At 51.9% G+C, this 18,636-nt stretch overlaps 2 protein-coding genes across 2 annotated transcripts; one reads left to right on the top strand and one right to left on the bottom strand.

Annotated features, from left to right (window-relative positions):
* Positions 1–2,859: 2,859 nt before the first annotated feature.
* On the bottom strand, positions 2,860–15,358 carry LOC34622195. Its single transcript, XM_026337006.1, has 32 exons — positions 15,287–15,358; positions 14,977–15,088; positions 14,623–14,701; positions 14,415–14,463; positions 14,037–14,117; positions 13,761–13,887; positions 13,441–13,616; positions 13,015–13,102; positions 12,441–12,741; positions 12,164–12,233; positions 11,933–12,040; positions 11,704–11,803; positions 11,443–11,534; positions 11,179–11,285; positions 10,839–10,977; positions 10,414–10,562; positions 10,167–10,282; positions 9,811–9,929; positions 9,494–9,600; positions 9,256–9,370; positions 8,927–8,999; positions 8,296–8,345; positions 8,004–8,117; positions 7,593–7,725; positions 7,145–7,271; positions 6,755–6,831; positions 6,396–6,503; positions 5,632–6,067; positions 3,992–5,375; positions 3,775–3,830; positions 3,351–3,463; positions 2,860–3,080 (listed from the first exon to the last, which is right to left on the bottom strand). The coding sequence occupies exons 1-32, from the start codon at positions 15,356–15,358 to the stop codon at positions 2,860–2,862; spliced, it is 5,199 nt and encodes a 1,732-aa protein (XP_026192791.1).
* Positions 15,357–18,176, top strand: LOC34622197. Its single transcript, XM_022735375.2, has 4 exons — positions 15,357–15,582; positions 16,458–16,613; positions 17,055–17,148; positions 17,447–18,176. The coding sequence occupies exons 1-4, from the start codon at positions 15,357–15,359 to the stop codon at positions 18,174–18,176; spliced, it is 1,206 nt and encodes a 401-aa protein (XP_022588392.2).
* The last annotated feature ends 460 nt before the right edge of the window (positions 18,177–18,636 follow it).

Below are 18,636 nucleotides of genomic sequence, written 5' to 3'. Positions count from 1 at the left end.
TTTCTGTGCTATTGTATTTCTTTCTGGCCCGAGAAATACTCGTAGTACCCCATTCCGGGATAAAATCCCGGTCGGAGGCGGTTCAGTTCGACGGTGACTAGCGGTGTCGAACGGACTGTATCTACAACTGTCACTAATGCTTGTTTTTGATTTCTCACTTTCCGGGAGAGCGAGTTAGTGGGGATATTTGGTGGGGTCGGCGCTATGATACTCTCTCACCGATGGTGCAGTACGACATGGATGAGCAAAGGGAACCAAAGGACTTTGCACAAATACCTGTAACTGGAATGCAATAAGTCCCCAAGAGCTCCATATATTAGTGCGAAAGAACGGCTGTTCGAAGGAATAATAGTACTACCAAGGGAATAACCAGGAGGCGAGTTTGCTGACGTTTTTGTTCACATCTTTCACGTATTGCCGAATGCGTCCTTTTTAATATTTTATGCATGACGCTCTTTGGATTAATGATTTTTCTGTTCCAACTTAGACCTTGGATGGGTAATTTATCCCAAATAGAAGGAAGGAGGAAGAATATACCTTGATTTCGTTAGGTCACGAGGCATCACAGTACAGAAACAGCGCGAATTTGTCTGTGCTTCAAGTGGTCATCGATTACGATTGATGTGCAAGCATACATCAAGTTTGGTGCAGGATATTGCCAGGTGTATAGGCACAAGCTGAAATCTCCCTACTTGAAGGCCGAAAGACTATAGGCCAACAGAGAGCCGATGCCAATTGCTTGCTATGCCGAAAACACTAGGTGAGGCAGATGCCTACACAGCGTTTGATGCAAGACCAGCGGTCCCTCGATACGCCAATTAGAGGATGACCAATGTTCAAACAGACCCCTTTCCTTGGGCAGGACACCACGCAACAGCCTGTTTGTGGGTCAGTGCAGAACGACATTGAGGGGGATGCAGACAGAAAGCGGCAGATACAGTTGTCTTAGAATGCGGTATGTACTGCGAAGCTTACATTGGGCTTTCGTCGTCGAGCCAGTACAGATTGGGCGGACCGCTTTCATTTGTTTCCGCATCGACAACTTGGTGACGCACCAAGCAACCTCATGGAAGAGCCCGACATGAAAATCCTTGTTTCTACATTATACGAAAAATAAGGCACTGCCATTGTTGCCCAAAGCTTCTACTTCCAATGCTTGTGCAAAATCTACCTAAAAATTTGTACATCTCACCAATTTAGCAGTGGTCGCAATTCCAACGGAATCCCCCTAAGTGCAGTTCTGCAGCGAATAGATATGGAGGAGAGGGCAAGATTAGCGCCGGCTCACTCTGGGTCAACTTATTAAGATCCTATTTAAGTTCCAAGTCTTGCGAAGTTCCATGCCGTCTTCTTTCCCGAAAGAGGACCGTGACGGGCATGTCGTGGGTGGACTAGCTCTGCACCTGTTGCCGTCACGAAAAGTGGCTAATGGCAAAGAAGTTTTTAGCATAATGAGCAAATGTCGTGGAAGAAAAGGATACAAAATCAGAAAGCTTTGTTCCTACCATGGTGGCTACAACACTACTGAAGAGAAGTGAATGTCCCTCGACGTTGGATGAAGAACAACGCTGGATTGACCTTACTTGTGAGCGTCAAGATCCTTCTTGCACAAGCAGCATTCCTTGGTAGAAGCGAACGCACAACGTGCATGTGGCTGGAAAGAACGCCCAGCTTCATCTGTATCTTTAAAACGCCGCCATCAGTGAATCATGGCGACCTTAAGCACTAATAAACGAAATATTCTTGCTCAATAGGGCATGTAATAGCAACGCCAAGTCATGAGGAAAAAGTAGTACGAGGATGTTCCAAAAAGTGAAACGGAAGAGAGAGCCAAGCACAGTACAGGAACCTTGGAACGGCGGAAGCAGCTATGGTTTCCAAACAACCTAGCTTACGTTTTGGTACACATTCGCCTTTGCTTTGTCCCAAATTACCAGAGTCTGCTCCTTTGGCCTCAAAAGTGCAGCACTGATTGTCGCCATTGCATACTCCTCACGAATATTCAAGGGATTTTCTGTAATGATGTATTATTTGAGTCTGGTGCCAATAGTCTTTATGCAGGCTTAATGAGCAGAACCGAAGTTCCCGTTGGCAATTATATGCAACATTCCCAACAGTGTTTTCAACAGCCTAGATGAGAAGGGCCAGAAGCCCCAACCTTGAAGTCCGGATGGGGTAATAGCGTCGCACAGTTTGCCAACGCGACTCAACAAACGCTAGATAAGTGTGACTGGATCTCCGCTCTCCCCCCGCCAATCGGCTTGCTACAGAGCGCAGCTAAAAAGCTGAGTTAGTGGATTTAGGGAGCACTGCATGAACTAGACAGCCTTGCGATAAGCGCACATGTTCTGGTTCCACACGCACACCCCAATAGATCTAGCAGGAGGCTCCATGCAAAGGCCACACGGTGGGTGTGGAGAGTGATAAGCTCAACCGCTCGTAACATTCGCGTGCAAAATTGTGCAGATACACTCTGATAAGATACTGTTATTGTGCGGATGACTTTGCAAAACTGCATTTCCCATAATCCAGAATTCATTATCAGACATACCAAACCTTATAAAAGCAGGCACCGCAGCCAAAGGGTAGACCCTAAACTCTCGAACACTTCATCATGATCCTTGTTGGCCTTCTAAAACTGGCGTCTGGTAGCCATTTCTGTACCTTCACCTCTGTCAACTCTTTGTATAACACAAAAAAATGCGTCGTCTTGCCTTTGTGTTTTTCACTGCAATGTTGCCCTTTATCTTGGGGCCTACTCTGTGATGCTTCAGGTTTCATGAATTTATCAAGCGTATCCCCCAAACCTGGCTTTGCTAGTGAATAAACATATAACTGCATGGCCCACATTTGCCAATTTTATGGATTTAGAGCTTCCTGTCTGGCCTCTCCTGCTTCTGCGCCACTGTCTGCCTCTGCTTCTTCCCCTGAAGGCTCTCCTTCGTCCGGCTGTTCCAGGTTCCCCGTGGGTATGGTCAGGCGAACTATACCGGACGCGCGATTCTGCTGCTCCCTTTCAGCATGCAAGACGTCCCTCATTAGCGACTCCGGCATAGCCCCCTCACTTTCGCCCTCCATGTCTGCCAACGGTGCACAGAACATTCACAAGCCATGAAGAAATAGAAGACACGAAAATAACGCCGGTAAAGAGCGCAAAGGGGCACAGACTGATGCAGAAAGGCCTTCATACATCACATCGATTCAACTGACCAAGCTCGTCTGCAGCTTGTGGCGTTATGAAGAACACGTTATCACTAAGCACTGGATAGGATGACAGGTTATTTGCTACTTCTTCTGTTTTACGGTAAGCCCACTAGCTTAAGCGGCGCAGGAGAAGTGTAGGCACTTACGGTCAGCCGCAGAAGATTTATTGCTCCTTGCTGCACGCGGGGAAGAGACGCTCAACTCCTTGCTGTGGCTAATTGGGCCAGCCGCAGTAATAAAACGCTGCGCCAGCGCCCGACTGAACAGAAGTCAGAGAATCACAAAGCAGTTCTTTCAAATGGGGTCCACGATAGGCTGGATGCCCTGTTATGTACTTCACCTTCATGGGAAAACAAAAAAGATATAGTTCAGTTAGAACTTCTAGGCTTTATAATTTGTCCAGTGACAGAAGAATTCGCAATGGGGGCTAGAAGGATGCCCTGGTCTGAGCCTGCAACTTCTGTAGGTTTTCTAAATTAGTCTACAGCAGTTTTTATAAAAACCAGCCCTTTCCAGTTTACGCGAAGGGAAGATAGCCAAGAATGGTAGGCCGGGGCCGCCCTTGCTCACCGGCAGACCAAGCTTAGCCACTTGCGTTCATCAGACAGCAGAAGATCCGAAACAACCTGCAGAAATAAAACCATCGCAAACGCAGGCATACCTGCAATAGAGCGCTCTGCGGTGATGCCTCACTCTCAGTTGGTGCAACTTTATTCTTGTGCATTCTTCAGTGGGCTTGGCGGTTTAGGGTCTCCAATAATGCTAAACTGGTGGCACTCGCCCTCACCCTCTGCAAGGCAGTGCTGGTGAAGCGCAGGTACGCCTCCTTTCCGTCTGCTGTTGCAAGAACAGAAGCCCAAGGAGCACCGGCTGCGCATCCTGAGGTCAGGTCGGCTTCAAAGGTGCTCACTGGGGTAGAATTTGCTCTGATTTCCGAGGAGGCCTCATTTTGCTGAGGGGGAACACTGGCATTCCCCACGGTGGCCACTGCGGCGGGAGTCAAGATGCCTCCCGCCTTCATGACGCTAGGCCGGCGCTCATGGCCTGGGGCCAGTCCTGGAAATGGAGTATCTTCCAGTGCGCTGCTGTGTGCCGCGTCTCCTACTACCAGCAAGTGGCGATCTGTTCCCCCAGATACATCCTGTAAGTTGCCCGCTGCCGTTGATGCGACTGCAGTCTCCTCCTCTGCTGATCCATTTGTCCCGTGCGCTGGAGTTACGGACACAGTTATGGCAGGGTGGTGCGCGCCTGGCTTCACTGCGGGTGCTCCAATGAAGTGGCTAAGCGCCTGCTCTTCTGCTTGAGAGGTTGGTTCGCAAACTTCCAAGACGTCCTTGATGATGAGCTGATATACGAGTTCAAAGAAATCGTTGGAAAGCATTCGGCGTGGATACGCTGTACGGAGTTCTGTCGGCCTGAATGCCACCGGGAAAACGGAAGCCACTTTCGCCATCATCTGTTCCTCAGGTAGGAGCCTCTCCACGGTAAACATGCATGTAGCTACGAGTTGAGGAACGAATGGCAGAGAGTTCAAGTCCGAGACGACTCGCGCCTCACTGTACCGCGTGATACCCCACCCTCCCTCTCCAGACTCCTCCTGGTTCACTATCGGTTCATCAGCGTCACTATCCCACTCCACGTGCTTTGCCTGCGCTACGCGCCGACGGCGACTCCTCCTCAAAGTGGCGAGGTCTTCAACGTTCAGAGCCATCCACGAGGGTCTAAAGCAAAGCAACGCGAATTCTGCGTCTGTCAACTTCCCCCTACGAATGCGGCGCATATCTTCTTGACTCATTTGCTCCTGCAGCCCCATACGACCGTGCCCCCCTCCTCCACCAAGTGCCTTGGTTTTCCTGTGTCGTCTTGAGGCGAAGCGCCGAGCCAGAGGCTGTGCTTCGTGCTCGCTGCCTATCTCCCTCCGGTCTGTTGACGCTTTTTCATCGTGTGTATTCGAAGGATCCTTGGGAACCCAGTCCAAGAGCCGCCGACGGAAGTACTCGGCCAAATAGAAGGGCGAACGTACAGGCTCCCCATTTTCGTCCTCATCCGGTGGCAGACACACTGCACTCAGCATCGAGACTGGAGGCGGCATGAGCTCAAGAGCCGCAGCATCCGGGGGCAGACGGTCAGGGGCCAATACGTCGTACTGTGCCTGAGTGCGCCAATCCCCTCTGCAAAAGTACAATAAAATCGAAAGCACAAATGCAACGAGATAAGAAAATTCACCACCACCATGTCGGCTTGAGAAAAAAGGGCTGGAAGCTGGATGCATACCCAAAGGCAGTGGGTTGAGGACTTTCACGATTCTTAGGATGAATAACGACATTCATCGTTACAAAAAGACGTACAATCGCACTAGATCCTACCACAACTAGCACCTGTGGATTTTGCTAGGAAGGGCACATGACTGTGTTAAGGCCGGCTTACTGTTCTGCTTCCGAGGAAGCCGTGGGAATGAAGACTTCGTCCGGCTCGAGGCCTAGGGATATCCGTTGCTGGTTAAGCTTTTCAAGTAGAGCAATGACAGCCACAATGACTTCATCGTCAACGTACCGCACCTCTGTGTCGTCTTCGTCACTGGAAACAGTGTCAAGGGCTGCAGAACCAGTGGTTGCCTCCTGCAACGCTCCGCCGTTCCTGGGGGTCAAAGGCGTGGTCGAGGGTGCCTCGTATTCTTGTTGCAGGTCCTGACGCTGCTTGCCCATACGATTGAGTAACAACCGTCTATACCGCAATTCGAAGCTTCGCGTGTTTTCCCTTAGAAGCTCGTTACACGCACGGTGCTTCCTCTTCCGCTCCTTCAGCACTACGTGCCCATCCGCTACCAACTGCTTTGCCGTCAAATAGATGTATTTGGGAATACCTGTACAGACAAACCACCACATAAAGACGCACATGGAAACGCAAGGATAAAGGATAGCGCAAACAGCTATGCCTCGAAGAGGCAACAAATAACGCTGAGGGGGAGGCAAACTGTGTGTATGCCTTGGGTCTCATCGTAGACAGCCTAGACAGCAAGGAAGATTGCAACAGTGCAGATATACTATTGAAGCAGAAGAAGGTGCGATCAGTACGCCCGGTAAGGGCTGCAACAGGCAAGTAACAGCTCCAGTGAAGTCTGCTTGGTAAGCGCAGATTAGGGGCATCAACAAAGAGGAAATCATCAAATACCTCCCAGATTTTTAGTTTACCTGCAGAGACACGATGAACATAGCGCACGAGTTCTTGGCCAAGACACTTGCGATTGATGTGTAGACAATGAGCCAAAAAGCTGGCGGTCTCCTCCTCAGTCAGTTTACCTATGTACATACACCACAGAGCAGTACAAGGAGCTCCCGTTCATCAGAGGATGATGCGTGCAGAAAGCCAAATAGACGCTAATTAACTTGAACGCTTTAGCGTCTCGCGCATCCGCGGTCAAATAGAGCCGGTAGTCAAAGCCCGTCCTCGGGCTCCACAGATCAATCGCCACAGGCAGAAGAATATAGGGCTTTTTGTGGGTAGAGGCCCTCGATTGCGCGGAGAAGGCAAGAGTTAGAGTTTAGCCTACGAAGCTCGATATAGGCATTGTTTTCCTTAGCCATTTGCACGAGTTGCTGTTGTTCGGGAACAGAGTCCGTGGTGTCGCTGAAAAACATTGGACAGAGTCAGCCAGCAGTCTAGCCGTGCATACAATACCAGTCCCGTCCTTCCGTGTCTACAGAACAGCACGTGGGAGGCAATCGGATTTCGCGTAGAAAATCAAGGCCCCCTCGAAATTTATTTTTCTTGTCACTTGGACTTAGTTAAGCACTCCCCGAGCATTCTCCAAAACATAGTGACGCCTCTGCGCCGTAGGATACTGCTCCATTAGAGTAGCTCAGCCGCCCAGGGAGACTGCTGCGATTAAGTGGCGCTGACGCCTTTATCTCTTGGCCTAGCCCTGAACCAAAATGCGCACCTGCAGATGAGGACAAAGACCAGGGGCTGATAGAACTGCGATGGCAGGGGCTTGCACAAGCTGGTGGACTGAACAGAGACCTCCTTCCCACTGCTATCGACGACAGTTGCAGCACGATATCCTTTGCCTGCATGCAGCACATCACGTGCAGCCCAAACAGTGGCACAGCTACTGCAGGTCACGTGTGCCCGCCAATAAGGCAGAAGCTCCCCGAAGGTGGCTATACACCACCATGTGGGGTGTCCTACCGAGGCTCATCAAAAATAGCATCGCCACTAGCCCGAGGCGTAAACAGTGCATTGCCACGTAGAGAAGGCACGAAGAAAAACAACGCAGGCGACTCGATGGAAAGCTAAAGCTGGTACAATAGCTCAATGAACAGCCATGAAGAAAGTAAATACATCTTGGCCCTTGTAAGTTTCATTTTGCATAGTCAGATTGGACGTACACCACCAGCACTTCCGCGAATGCTTGCATCGCCATTCCTTCAAATTACGCAGATCGTCGTCCAGACGGTGCTGGCGGCGCACAAGGGATACACGCGCGACAAGACGGGCCACGCGCCAGCTGTCACGGTCCATCTGCATGCAGCAATGCAAGGAGTGAGAACTTGCGATTCGCAAAGAAACAGACCCATGCAAGAGCGAGAAAGAAAAAAATAGATCAATTTTCCACGATTGTATCAAAAGAAGCAGACAGAGGCAAAGAGGCACAAGCCAACAAATGCCGAGAAGGGAAGATCCATGGAGGGGTATAACGAGAGGCAAGGACCAAACTACTAAAAATGCAAGAGGGTAGCCACAAGAAAAAGGCTAGAAAGGTAGTGAGACACACATAGCTCGAGCTCCAAGATACGCACCTCTGCGAAGACACTAGTGCCAGTACGGACGTGCAAGACCACAATGGAGCTTTCGAAGAGGGAAAATCCGTTCACCAGGGACGCAATAATAGGGGCGATTGACTCGCCACTTGGCTGTGAAGAAGCAGGCAGAAACACAAAGAGGCATACACTTTGAACGTCATACTGCACGACCAGCAAAATGCCCAGTCCGCAGAAGCCTGCAATAGCAGCGATCGTCGCAGAACAATCCAAATCATTCTTAGAGGGCTTTCCGCCTGAGACGCTGATAAATTTTGAAGCAGGGACGGACCTCATATAGCCTTGGCGTTTGATCGTCGCTGTCTGACGAATGAGTGTCATCTGCAAAGGCACCACCGCAATTCGCCTGCCACCCCGTTGTTGGCCCAAGTTTTAATCAGACATTCCCTCTTTCTTGCTGTCGCATGTACAACTCATAGAAGTGCCGAGCTGACTGTGAAGCTCAGCGACTTCACCGACAGACTGTAGCTGCATCCGCGCTCTGCCAACTCCACAAACCAGATCCTGAATTATTCGGAGGTGAGTTGGAAACGCGTGGAGCCAATCGACAGAGAACGAATAATTCACGAAGCAGGCAAACTTTTATCAGACCCATGCGATATAAGTATATCAAATGTTCTAATGATTGCGTTCAGTCTGCCATGCACGAAGGCCTTTTCGGTGACCCCATTTGTTTGTTTTTGCCTCTACATATACATACATATATGTACAACGTCTCGCAAAGCTGCTTTTTGCAGTTCCGTAAAGGTAATTAAACTCTGCCTCTCTTCAAAGCCTGAGTGCTAGTCGGCCTTTGCGCACTGCGGAAAGCAGTTCAGTCTAGGTGCGCAGACCTGAGGCGGCTTCAGTGAGCCCCAAATCGGCTCCTAAGTTTTTGACGAATGTCTGTACGGGAGTTATACGCCTGCCAGCTTCTTCGACCCAATCTGCCGGTTTGTGCAGCAGCGCCAGAGTGGGAGACATGGGCGTGTATCCCTGCAATACCAAGCAGAGCATGCATCAACACAAAAGAGCACGGTGTCAACTACTCTATAATGCCCCCCCAAAAATTTTGGAAGCGTACTATGGCGTACGCCTGGAAGGAAAATTATCGTTTGACAACGTGTTAAACACCTATGTATTCTGGCCATACGCCGCGCTGCCTCTGGCCAAGAGGTGCTGAAGTTGAGCACACGGTAGGAACGCAAGGCCCAGGGGTCAACCACAGGGCTTGTTCGGAGCACCGGCACACCTGCTTGCGGAGACGCTTGATGCACTTGCGGCGCTCCTTCGCAAGCCGCTGGTTCTCAAGTAGCTCGTGTGGCAGCACTAGGCCGTGCACAACAGGCTTCATCTCTTCGAGGCGCCTGCGAAGGTATAGACGGAGAGATGCAGGCAACAAAAACCACTAATGAGGGCACTGACAAGACCCGTAAAACGAAGAGGCGGCTGCGGCTAAGAGATCTGGAAAGCAGGGCATGCCGACCGACCAGTGGAAAGAAGGGTGAATGAGTTCTTTCGTTAGGCCATAAACGGAGTTGTCGCGGTCAATCTTGGAATACCCCTTTTTCTCGCGGTTGTCGCTAACGCGCCAACGCTGCACGTGCAAAAATTGGCACCCTCACTGTCAAGCGGATATGCTACGAAGAACTTCTAGGGTCCAATGCATGCAGTACGCGGTGAGAGGTGTATGCGTAAGTCCGCTGCGGAATTCGGGCACGCTGAGGCCGCGCCGCCCAGCGAGGTCTTCCGCATTACTCGCGCGAACACATGGGAAAACCCCTAATAACGAGTCGCAGACCCTTACTTCGACCATTTCTGTGCAGAGTTTCCTCCAAGCGAGGAGTGGAACATTGCCGATATTGAGATTAGGAGAGTCTGGCATGTTGCTGATGCAAAACATTTGACGCTTCGACTTTTTAGCACCTAAGAAGTCACCACAACTGTCTGTTCGGAGCAGCTGTACTCAGGCTGCCCGGAGTTCCGTAGGTAGGCAGTACATGCATGCACCCACCGGCTTCCCAGACACATCCTGGCAACAGCTCCCTCGAGCTTGTTACCCCTTAGCAGAACGCAACCGCGGGGAGTTCTTCGCATGCAAAGGATAGAGGATGGACAGGAGGAAAGCCGCAGGCAACGTGGGGGGAGCTGGGCGCGCCTCACAGAAATCCCGGAGATAGTCTCCGAGCTCTTTTGCACCAAGCCCTTCCCGGCCCCTGATGACCATCACTCCGCCTACTTCCAGTAGCGGTTGCAGCTGCGGCATGTACGGCTCGTACCTGCACCACCACGTATGCCCTGGCGTACATACACTACAGCCTTTACTGGAGCAGAATTCAGCTATGTGCGCCGATCGCAGCTTTACGGCTGCCGATGATACCTTTACAGAGTAATGCAGTATGCGGCTCACCACTCATGAGCAAAGACCGGTCCACAAGGCACCTGGTAATCCAAGGGGGGCCTGACAGCGCGTCCTTGCTTCTTATACATCGTAGATGGCTCTAAAATACTCTGAAGCTGGTTCCGGCATGGCCATCCTGGCCAAGACAGCAGTGGCCCCTGAGGCTCACAATACACTCCACCGGAGAGCCGCCGCCCCTAAAAGCGTGTTCATGGAAGCAGAGCAGTCATCCCATACATTCCAAGAATACCGGGGCGAGCAAGCAGTAAACGCAAGCATCAAACAGCAGCAACAGCAGAGCGTAGATCCCTTCTTGCTCGCTCTTCACCAGTACAACCTGCTTGAATCCTGTTTGGGGTGGTACTTGCAGAACAGCCTCAGGCAGTACATCTGCGCCAGGACCCGAATTTGTGGCTTAAGAGTCATGAACCTACCAGCTCGGGGCCTGTCTGAGGCTTGTGAATAAGAGCGCCAGTTGGCATATAAACCTCGATGGGATTTTCTTTCCCCTTGACCAACATACTCGGCAGCTGCTTGAACTCCATGGCATGCTCAGCCGAGCGGTGCGTGTTGCTGTTACACACACAAATCACGCTTAACACAACAAAGCGTCCGACGTCTCTCCCAATTATATGAAAATTGGTCTGCCGCTTGCCTTCGTAAGGCAAAAAGCCTGTGCCCCACCCCAAGGCATAATGCGACAGCGCTATGCCAAACCTCCTGGATGGAGAGCAACGGCCTGCCTCTGTCTATTCCTGACTGCCGCCGCCTTACGCATCAACGTAGATCTCGCGAGGCCCTGCCTTGGCCATCAGTCGAGCGGCCAAATTGACAAAGTCTCCGAGGGCTGTGTACTCCTTCCGCAGGTCGTTACCCACGGTCTGTACAACAGATGTAAGCGTAGTGCATCCGATTGTACGGCTGGAGAAGGCACATGGCTGGTCAGCCGATGTTGCTAAACAAGCTATAATTGCAAGACACCACTCGCAGTGTGTTTCGATACAACACGGACGCCTATAGTCGAGAGTTATTACGTACACCACACCAGACGCGGCCGCTGGTAATCCCGATGCCTGCATCAAGTCCAAGAACCTTCATGCTGTCGATCACCCGCAGTCCTGCCATAATGGCTGAGCAAAATCATATGCATACGCAATGCATACGTGCCACGGCTTTGGCCCTCATCTGCCTTCGCACTGCATTTGAGCAACTTTTGGCTCTGCTATGGATGTTGGTAGCGCCTCATTCTTCCAGCTTTGGCGGGCACCATAGCTGTTCTACCGCTTCCCGCAGTTTCACCTCTGACGGGGTCGTCCAAATGGTACACGGGTGGCAAGCCAAACATGACGAGAAGCAATACGCCCTTGTCATCCACTAAGAACTTGTTGACGGATCCTTCCTATGAGAGACAAAACGAGTCTAGCCACATGCAAGCTTATGACTGTCCCTTTAAGCAAGACGCGACACCCAGACAGTCTACATAGCAGGCAGGGTCTTAGGGGCCAGACTTAGGTCCGCGGCAGCGCACCATTGTATACGCTGCCCTCTGAGTTATCTTCATAAGCTTATGGGCAATCTGGCTGCCAGTTGGGGAGGACACGTCAAGTCCACGAACACAAATGAACATAACAGACACCTGAATAGGACCAAAGACAAGCAGTGCCAGTGTGTCACTCCTTCGACCCCTCACGAATTCGCAGCACCACAGCATACATAAGCAGCTTATGGGTAGCGGGCCGGCACATCACGCGAGCCTCACGATTCGCAGCTCGTTTAGAAAGACGTTGCAGCCGGACTTAAGTCGTCTGAAAACGGCAGGCGGGATGTATCTGGGGTCACGTACAAGCAGCAAAGCACAAAGCCAATCTCAATGCTCTTCAAATATGTTGCCAGCCGCAACCAAATCTACTTGGACTACAGCAGTGCGTAGAAACTTAGCTTTCCTGCCCCTCCCTCGTTCTTGCCATCCGATTATGGAAAACTCGGGGAAAAACCCAAAGGGCCAATCAATACGTGTACGTGGTATGGCCAGCTACCTTCGTAGGAGATCGACATCGTCAGCATCTACTTCAATAGCAGCTAACGGCGGCGGAGGATCCACATGCCAGTCGGCGAGCTTATGAATAGCAGCTAAATCCTCCTCTTCCTCTTCGTTATCTTGGGCCTCTGTTCCACTAAAGTGGCTGCCGCGCCTTCTCTCCTGCTCTAAACGAAGTAAGTCATCTGCGTGAGGCAAAAGCCGGTAGAACTGGCGGCCAGGTGGGGAGTCCTTGACAGGCTCAAGGGAAGCAACACCATGCATTGCAGCCGCCATTGTTGGAGAAACCACCGTCTCCCCTGCGCCAAATTTCACCGTAGGCGTGAAGATGCCACAGAAGACCCTAATGGAAACGACCTGATGGCCATTTGGCTAAAGAAAATCGTGTTCTCAGAACATCAGCAGATCTGTACTGTATAACGTGGATATGTACAAAACGCAGGTTTGATGATTCGCCGCCTGTAGCATTGCGCATCCTTAGAGTCAGACAGTGAACGGTGCTGCCTGATGAAATGCTCATGGTGAGCCGAGGTAGTCTTTCTGACACTGCACTCGAATGTCTACACACGTGCCTGTGCTGGCGAGGGGCTCCGCGATCGAAATCTCCTCAAGGGGAGCTCCCGCCACCACATACTCCCACCGGTCCATGATGCCACCAACCTGAAGAAAAAGACCACAGGCGCATGAACACGGACGGCAGCAGTGGTAAGTTTCCACATGGAAGGAGTCTCTGTACGCGTGTACTTACACAATGCGAGGGCGGACTGTGCAGAAATTAGAAACCCATGCCTCTGTTTTCTATGCATCAACATCGTAACGTTTTCATGCGCTTTTTCTGATCTCTGTGTTTAAAGGATCATTATAAGACGCTACAGAGTGCAATACAGCCAAGCGCTGGGCCCCTCTTCTGGTGTCGCTAAATGAATCTATGCCTCCTCAGCACTCAGGGAAGCAACTGCCATGCGCAGAAGCAATGCCTTTCGATGAAGGTCACTGACCTGAAGAATGGTGACAAGGCCGAATCCGGCTCCAATGTGAAGTGTCAGCGTCTTCCCTGCGAAACCTGTGGGGTACTTATGAAGAGACTGATGCAGGTTCATGCAGCACTTAGCCGCCATTAAGCAGGCCTGCCTGGCATCGACCCTGTATTCGTCGTCTTCTGTAGCGCCTGCATCTTTTTCAACACTCCGCAAACATAGCAACTAGCATGTCTCCACCAAGTGCCCTTTCTCAGAAAAACTGTACCAGGGAGGGAGGGACCAAAAGAAATTGGGGAGCTACGGCGACGGCATGGCGCCTCAGGAACGAAAAGACGCACTCTCTCCTTCATTCTCTTCATCGTCTACTGGCCACACTATTGTCAGCGCATCGCCACTAAACTTGATAATATCACCTCCCCAAAAGTGCACAATTCGAATGATCTTGTCGAAAAACTGATTGATAATCTGAAGGGAGCGGACGCCAGAAAACACACTTCCGGCGGAGCGCAAGCCGTGCACATTCCAACGAGTGCAGATGCAATTCGAAGCCAAATAGAGTTGAAGCTAGGGCCTAATGCTGTGCGTCTGCAGCCTTCAGTGCTTCACACACGTACGCCGCCAAGTCGCTCCGCTCCATTGGGTTGCGTGTCCAGTGCCTCCGTTAGAGCTGTGAAGCCACTGGCGTCGCAGAAGACCTGCAATGGTCCAAGCACGTCGCAGGCATGGCTGCACCCGCTGGCAATCATGATGCACGAGGCCGCAATGCCCAAAGTCAAAATCCCGATAGACAGGTCCCCTGCAGGGGAGCTGTGGAAACTTAGAGCTGTGCATTAGAGGCCACAAAGCAGGCGGTGGGGGCTATCAAAAAGAAGTGTCAGTTCCGTTCGCAGCGGTGAAGTCGGGAGGCAATCCCAACGGAAGCCTATAAAACCTAAACAGCGAAGCAACAAAGGAGTGACCAAAAGGTGTTGAGGTAAGAGTTTTTGCCTTACGACGGCAGCTGTAAACCGTTCGACTTGCACCTCGAAGTCGTCCGAATACCTGCGCATAGCGCACGCAGTCAAAAATACTGTTCCTGCGCCCTTCTCTAAATGCATCTCGGTGCATGGGTCAGTTGAGTCGGCGTGCGAGTGCGAGACATGATATAGGGACAGTGATGTCCGTCAAATGCGAGCTGAGTGCAGGCGCTTCACAACTAACCTGATGCGTCTGTCCGCAATGGCCTCCAGCACAGTCCTAGGCACGAAACAGGAGAACTGCTTGACGTCCAGTGAGTGCCCTTCGACCGCAAGGCAAAGAAGCTACACTATTCCCAGTAAAATTCAAGTCTCTGGGGACATACGGGGATGAAGCGCTAGCGCAATGAGAGAGCACAACAACCTTGTTGTGGGCAGATGCAGCCAAAGCGCAACGCCGATCGGCGGCAGGGGCTAGGGCCCTGTGCATGACAGACGTCATCGTTAAGCAGCACGGCAAAACGAGAAGAAAGCCACTATGCCGAACCAGTGAATGCGCGAATGCAAGTCTACACGCGCCCGCCGAAGGCCAGTTTACCTAACGTGTCTGCAATTTTCGCCTGTTTGGCGGAGCGCTGTTGCATGGAGGCATTTAGGCGGCGTTCACAACGTAGAGCAAGCCACCGCCAGTCCTGAGACACCGAATCTCCCTTGAAAGGTAGAAAAGAGACACGCAGAGATGCAAAAAAGGCAGTGGAAGTAGCCATTCTCGGGCTGTGGGCCTCTTATTGCCGCGAGGCAAGACCGCGCTGCTACTAGCGCGGTTTTACGGAAGGCATTTTAAAGGCGAGCAGTCAACTAGCCCCACAGAGAAGGGCAAACGCGCAGCAGGCGAGGGGAGGACGCACCTGCGGAACAATGGAATCTGATGCCTCCCCAATTGGAGGAGGCCTTTCGGGAGCTCGCGCATGCCGCACCATGGTGTCCGCATTGCCGGACTGCAGTGCTTCGTGGAGGCCGTCAGCCCCGACCGTCAAAATTCCCCCTACCAGAGAAGTTCAGACACGCCTCAGACCTCCTCATGAGACGAGCGAGCAACTAAATGCACCCCCCGCCACCCAGCAACAGACAACAGGGCTTGTGTTAATGTCTCCCAGTGGCGGCCAGCTGCGTTGGGTGCGAGACAACAACGCCGTCCAAGACGGTATTACTATGTGCAAGCTACGCGTGATTCGTATCGACAAGAAAAGGGATCAGAGCCCGTGAGGCCTCGCTAGAAGACAGCGAACGTAAGTAAACTTTGCGGTATTGGCGAAAAGTGCTCCCACTGGCGAGAAAACGAACGGGCTCGCAGGTGCAACGACGCACACAGGCGCACGAAAGAGCCCTCGAAGTGGGGCATCTAAAGTAAGGCAGGCGAGTTCGTGGAAAGGTGGTTGTTGAGGCTTGCTACCGAACACGCCTTAGAGGAACGCCCGTTGTACGGTTACCCCACCCCCCTAAATTTGCGGCTCATCGGACTCAAACCACACCCCAAGTGCGCCTTACCATAGTTTTGAACGGTATGATGTAGGCGGTTCCCCATGGAGTACTGGGATGTTTCTATCTAACGGCTTGCTGTCAATGGAGGAGAGGCGCTGCTTCGACAGGCTGCAGTTGCGTCTCAACTCGCAGGGCTTCGGCTTCAGTTCCCAGTCGAGATGCATCACTGTTAGCTTGGTGTGAGAGTCTCTCTCTTCATGGGTTCGCTTCCGGTGATCCTACACAGAGTGACGCGATCAGGGTATTCGTTCTCAATTAGCTGTCTGCTGCGGAGGGGACTCGCCGGTGTGATCTAGCAGGGACTTTCACAAAGGTAAGTAAGTTCGAAAATAGGGACGGGAGACTATCAAAATTATAATGTTTCTCTGCCGCGGAAAGTCGCTATCCGGAGTGCCACGCAGCCGCCCCGGTTTCGATTGACTCGAAAATTGGTATGAGCGCAGCGGGTGTTAGGGCATAGCACTTCTACACCCTGTCTGTTCAGCGCCTATACTACTTTTGAATTTCATTTTTTTAAAGAAGTCCTCAAGCTTTCAGGATTCTTCAGCGAGGTTTGCGAGAGGCTCACATTCAATGAGGCGCTCGCCGCTGGCTGCCACAGCCCCGATACAGCCGCATGCGTAACACAGAGACTCCCGACCTTGCAGCACGGTGGAAAACCGTGCACGCGTGTGGTAGAACCAAATGCACAACGTACCAACTCGTACATGTACTCATAGAATCCAGGGAACACTGAGAAAAAGGCGTTCCCCGGGCACATTGGTGCGTCCTGATCTCCCAGCGCATCTACACGGCTTATTCTTCGATGTATCCAGGAATCTGAGGTCGTCCACTTTCATGTGTCTAGGGCACTGCTGCAATAATGGCTCATAAGTGCAGCTTCAGCAGGCCCGCCACCGTCACACGGAGAGCAGATCAATTCTTTCTTTGGGATGCTGCTAGCGCTGTTGCACTGCGACTGACGTCAACGCAGGATACAGATGATCTCTCCGCGTGCCCTTTGCTCGACTGAGTGCACCGTAGTGCCCGGAGTTATCTCCATAGTCCAGGCAGAGGGGGCTTCGTCCGTGGCATGCAGGCGAGTCAGGCGTTTGGGAGTGCCCTGTGCTCACAGCCTTAATCCCCACCCTCTAGCTCACGAAAAAGATGAGTTGGCTCCTTGGTTGTCAACTAATAATAACACAGAAAGGTCTCAAACTCTACGTGGCAGTTTGTTGATTGCTGGAGTGTAACTGGCGGCCTCCAATTCCTGGGAGGGCAAGGGGGCGTTTGGTCGTCAGATGCGTTGATGCCACCGAGACCAGTTCAGCCTTCCGCCTTCTGCCTCCTCAAATCATGTGGCAACACTTAAAACGAGGAACTCGTTGCATCCCTTGCAAAGCGGAGGATCCGCGCTTGAGAATCCCCCACGGATGCACCCTGGTCAGCCGCTTTCCGCTGCTGCACCACATCCAGGCGCAGGCCGAGGCAAGATTGCTTTCTTGTTCGCGGTTAATTTCGAGAAAGTGTTCAACAAGTGCAAGCAGGGGGGTCCCCTTCTTCTTGTCTGGAGTGGCTCGTCAGGCCGCTGACAGCCGGCCAGAAGCTTTGTGGGGGGAAGAAACTGTGAGCACGACGGAAGGAACGGATGTCTGTGTCACTGTAGCATCTGAACTGCCGCCTTCCCAGTGTACTCGTCCTTTTTCCGACTCCGGAATCGCGGCTTCCTCTGAAGGGACCCCAATAAATAGAGATCCGGATCTCCAACGATTGCAGAGCCGATACGACTCCCTCCTGCGTAATCCTGAGATGTTCGGACTCCAGGTTCGCTTCCTTCACTCCGTTATCCAAGAAGCTCAGCATGCAAACAGTAAGTGCAGCTATTTGAAGGAGGTAGCGGAGCTGCAAGAGAGGATTAGAACGCCAGGAACAAGCGCATGTTTAGAGGTGCACCCCGTCGTTTACGCAGCGTTCTGTGTGTACTCCCCCAGTCACATTCTAGTAGCAGTTGCTAAACGTGTAGGGGCTGCAGAGCACTTCCTCCGTCAGTACAGGGCTGCGAAAACTCTCAGAAGACCTAGAAGGCAAGCGGGCGTCGCCTGCAGCGCTAACGGTCGAGTCAGAGGCAGCGAGCAGTGGCTTCAGGACGCCTCGCTCCAGAACATTTGTGTGTATCCCCTCGAAGCCCTTGCTCCTAAGCTGCGCCTTTTCCATTCATCGGCACCACTGCGGTTGGCCGTTTGGGAAGAAATTCTTGTGAAGGCACTCGCGCACTAATATCTGTTTTCGCCTTTGGGTAGGCCCTTAAGCTCCGAGTTCACTGAACTGGCTGCACTGGCCTGATTCTGCTCTCTGCCTTGGAGCACCATGCACTCTAATGGAACTCTCAAAACGTCTGAGAATCTTGCCCTAGAATTAACCTCTCCTAGCATAATGACCAAGGGGTTCTCTAGTGCGAATTCCGGGGGGCCTGCGAGGCACAAGTGTAGCCTTTCTTCAAGAGTTTACGCAGTACACCCAAGCAGTGCGTTTGACGCCCTCAGAATCCACCAGAGCGGTCATGGGGGTGCTCCACTATCTACAATACTGCACTGATCAACGCCATTTCTGAAGTCTCGCACGGCTCGGCGGCTTCCTATGTGTCGGGCTAACCTATACATAAGTGTTATCCATTGTATCCTATATTTGTGCAAGATATAGTGTAGAATTGATTAGTTGTTTTATCTTCTCGTATGTG

The sequence above is a fragment of the Cyclospora cayetanensis genome, unplaced genomic scaffold (genome assembly GCF_002999335.1).
Source record: "Cyclospora cayetanensis isolate NF1_C8 unplaced genomic scaffold, CcayRef3 CcayRef3_contig_16, whole genome shotgun sequence".
NCBI classification, from domain to species: Eukaryota; Apicomplexa; class Conoidasida; order Eucoccidiorida; family Eimeriidae; genus Cyclospora; species Cyclospora cayetanensis.
Note: the sequence above shows the minus strand (reverse complement) of the source record. Positions and strands in the feature narration are given on the sequence as shown.

Excerpts from the sequence above, each read along its gene's own strand:
- LOC34622197 (XM_022735375.2), top strand. The coding sequence starts at position 15,357 with ATGGTGTCCGCATTGCCGGACTGCAGTGCTTCGTGGAGGCCGTCAGCC. Across the intron at positions 15,583-16,457 it reads CAACAACGCCGTCCAAGACG|GATTCTTCAGCGAGGTTTGC; the intron begins GTATTACTATGT and ends TCAAGCTTTCAG. Across the intron at positions 16,614-17,054 it reads GGTAGAACCAAATGCACAAC|CTCACGAAAAAGATGAGTTG; the intron begins GTACCAACTCGT and ends CCCACCCTCTAG.
- LOC34622195 (XM_026337006.1), bottom strand. The coding sequence starts at position 15,358 with ATGGTGCGGCATGCGCGAGCTCCCGAAAGGCCTCCTCCAATTGGGGAG. Across the intron at positions 10,563-10,838 it reads CTCAGACAGGCCCCGAGCTG|GGGCCACTGCTGTCTTGGCC; the intron begins GTAGGTTCATGA and ends TGTGAGCCTCAG. Across the intron at positions 3,464-3,774 it reads TGGCTAAGCTTGGTCTGCCG|TCGGGCGCTGGCGCAGCGTT; the intron begins GTGAGCAAGGGC and ends ACTTCTGTTCAG.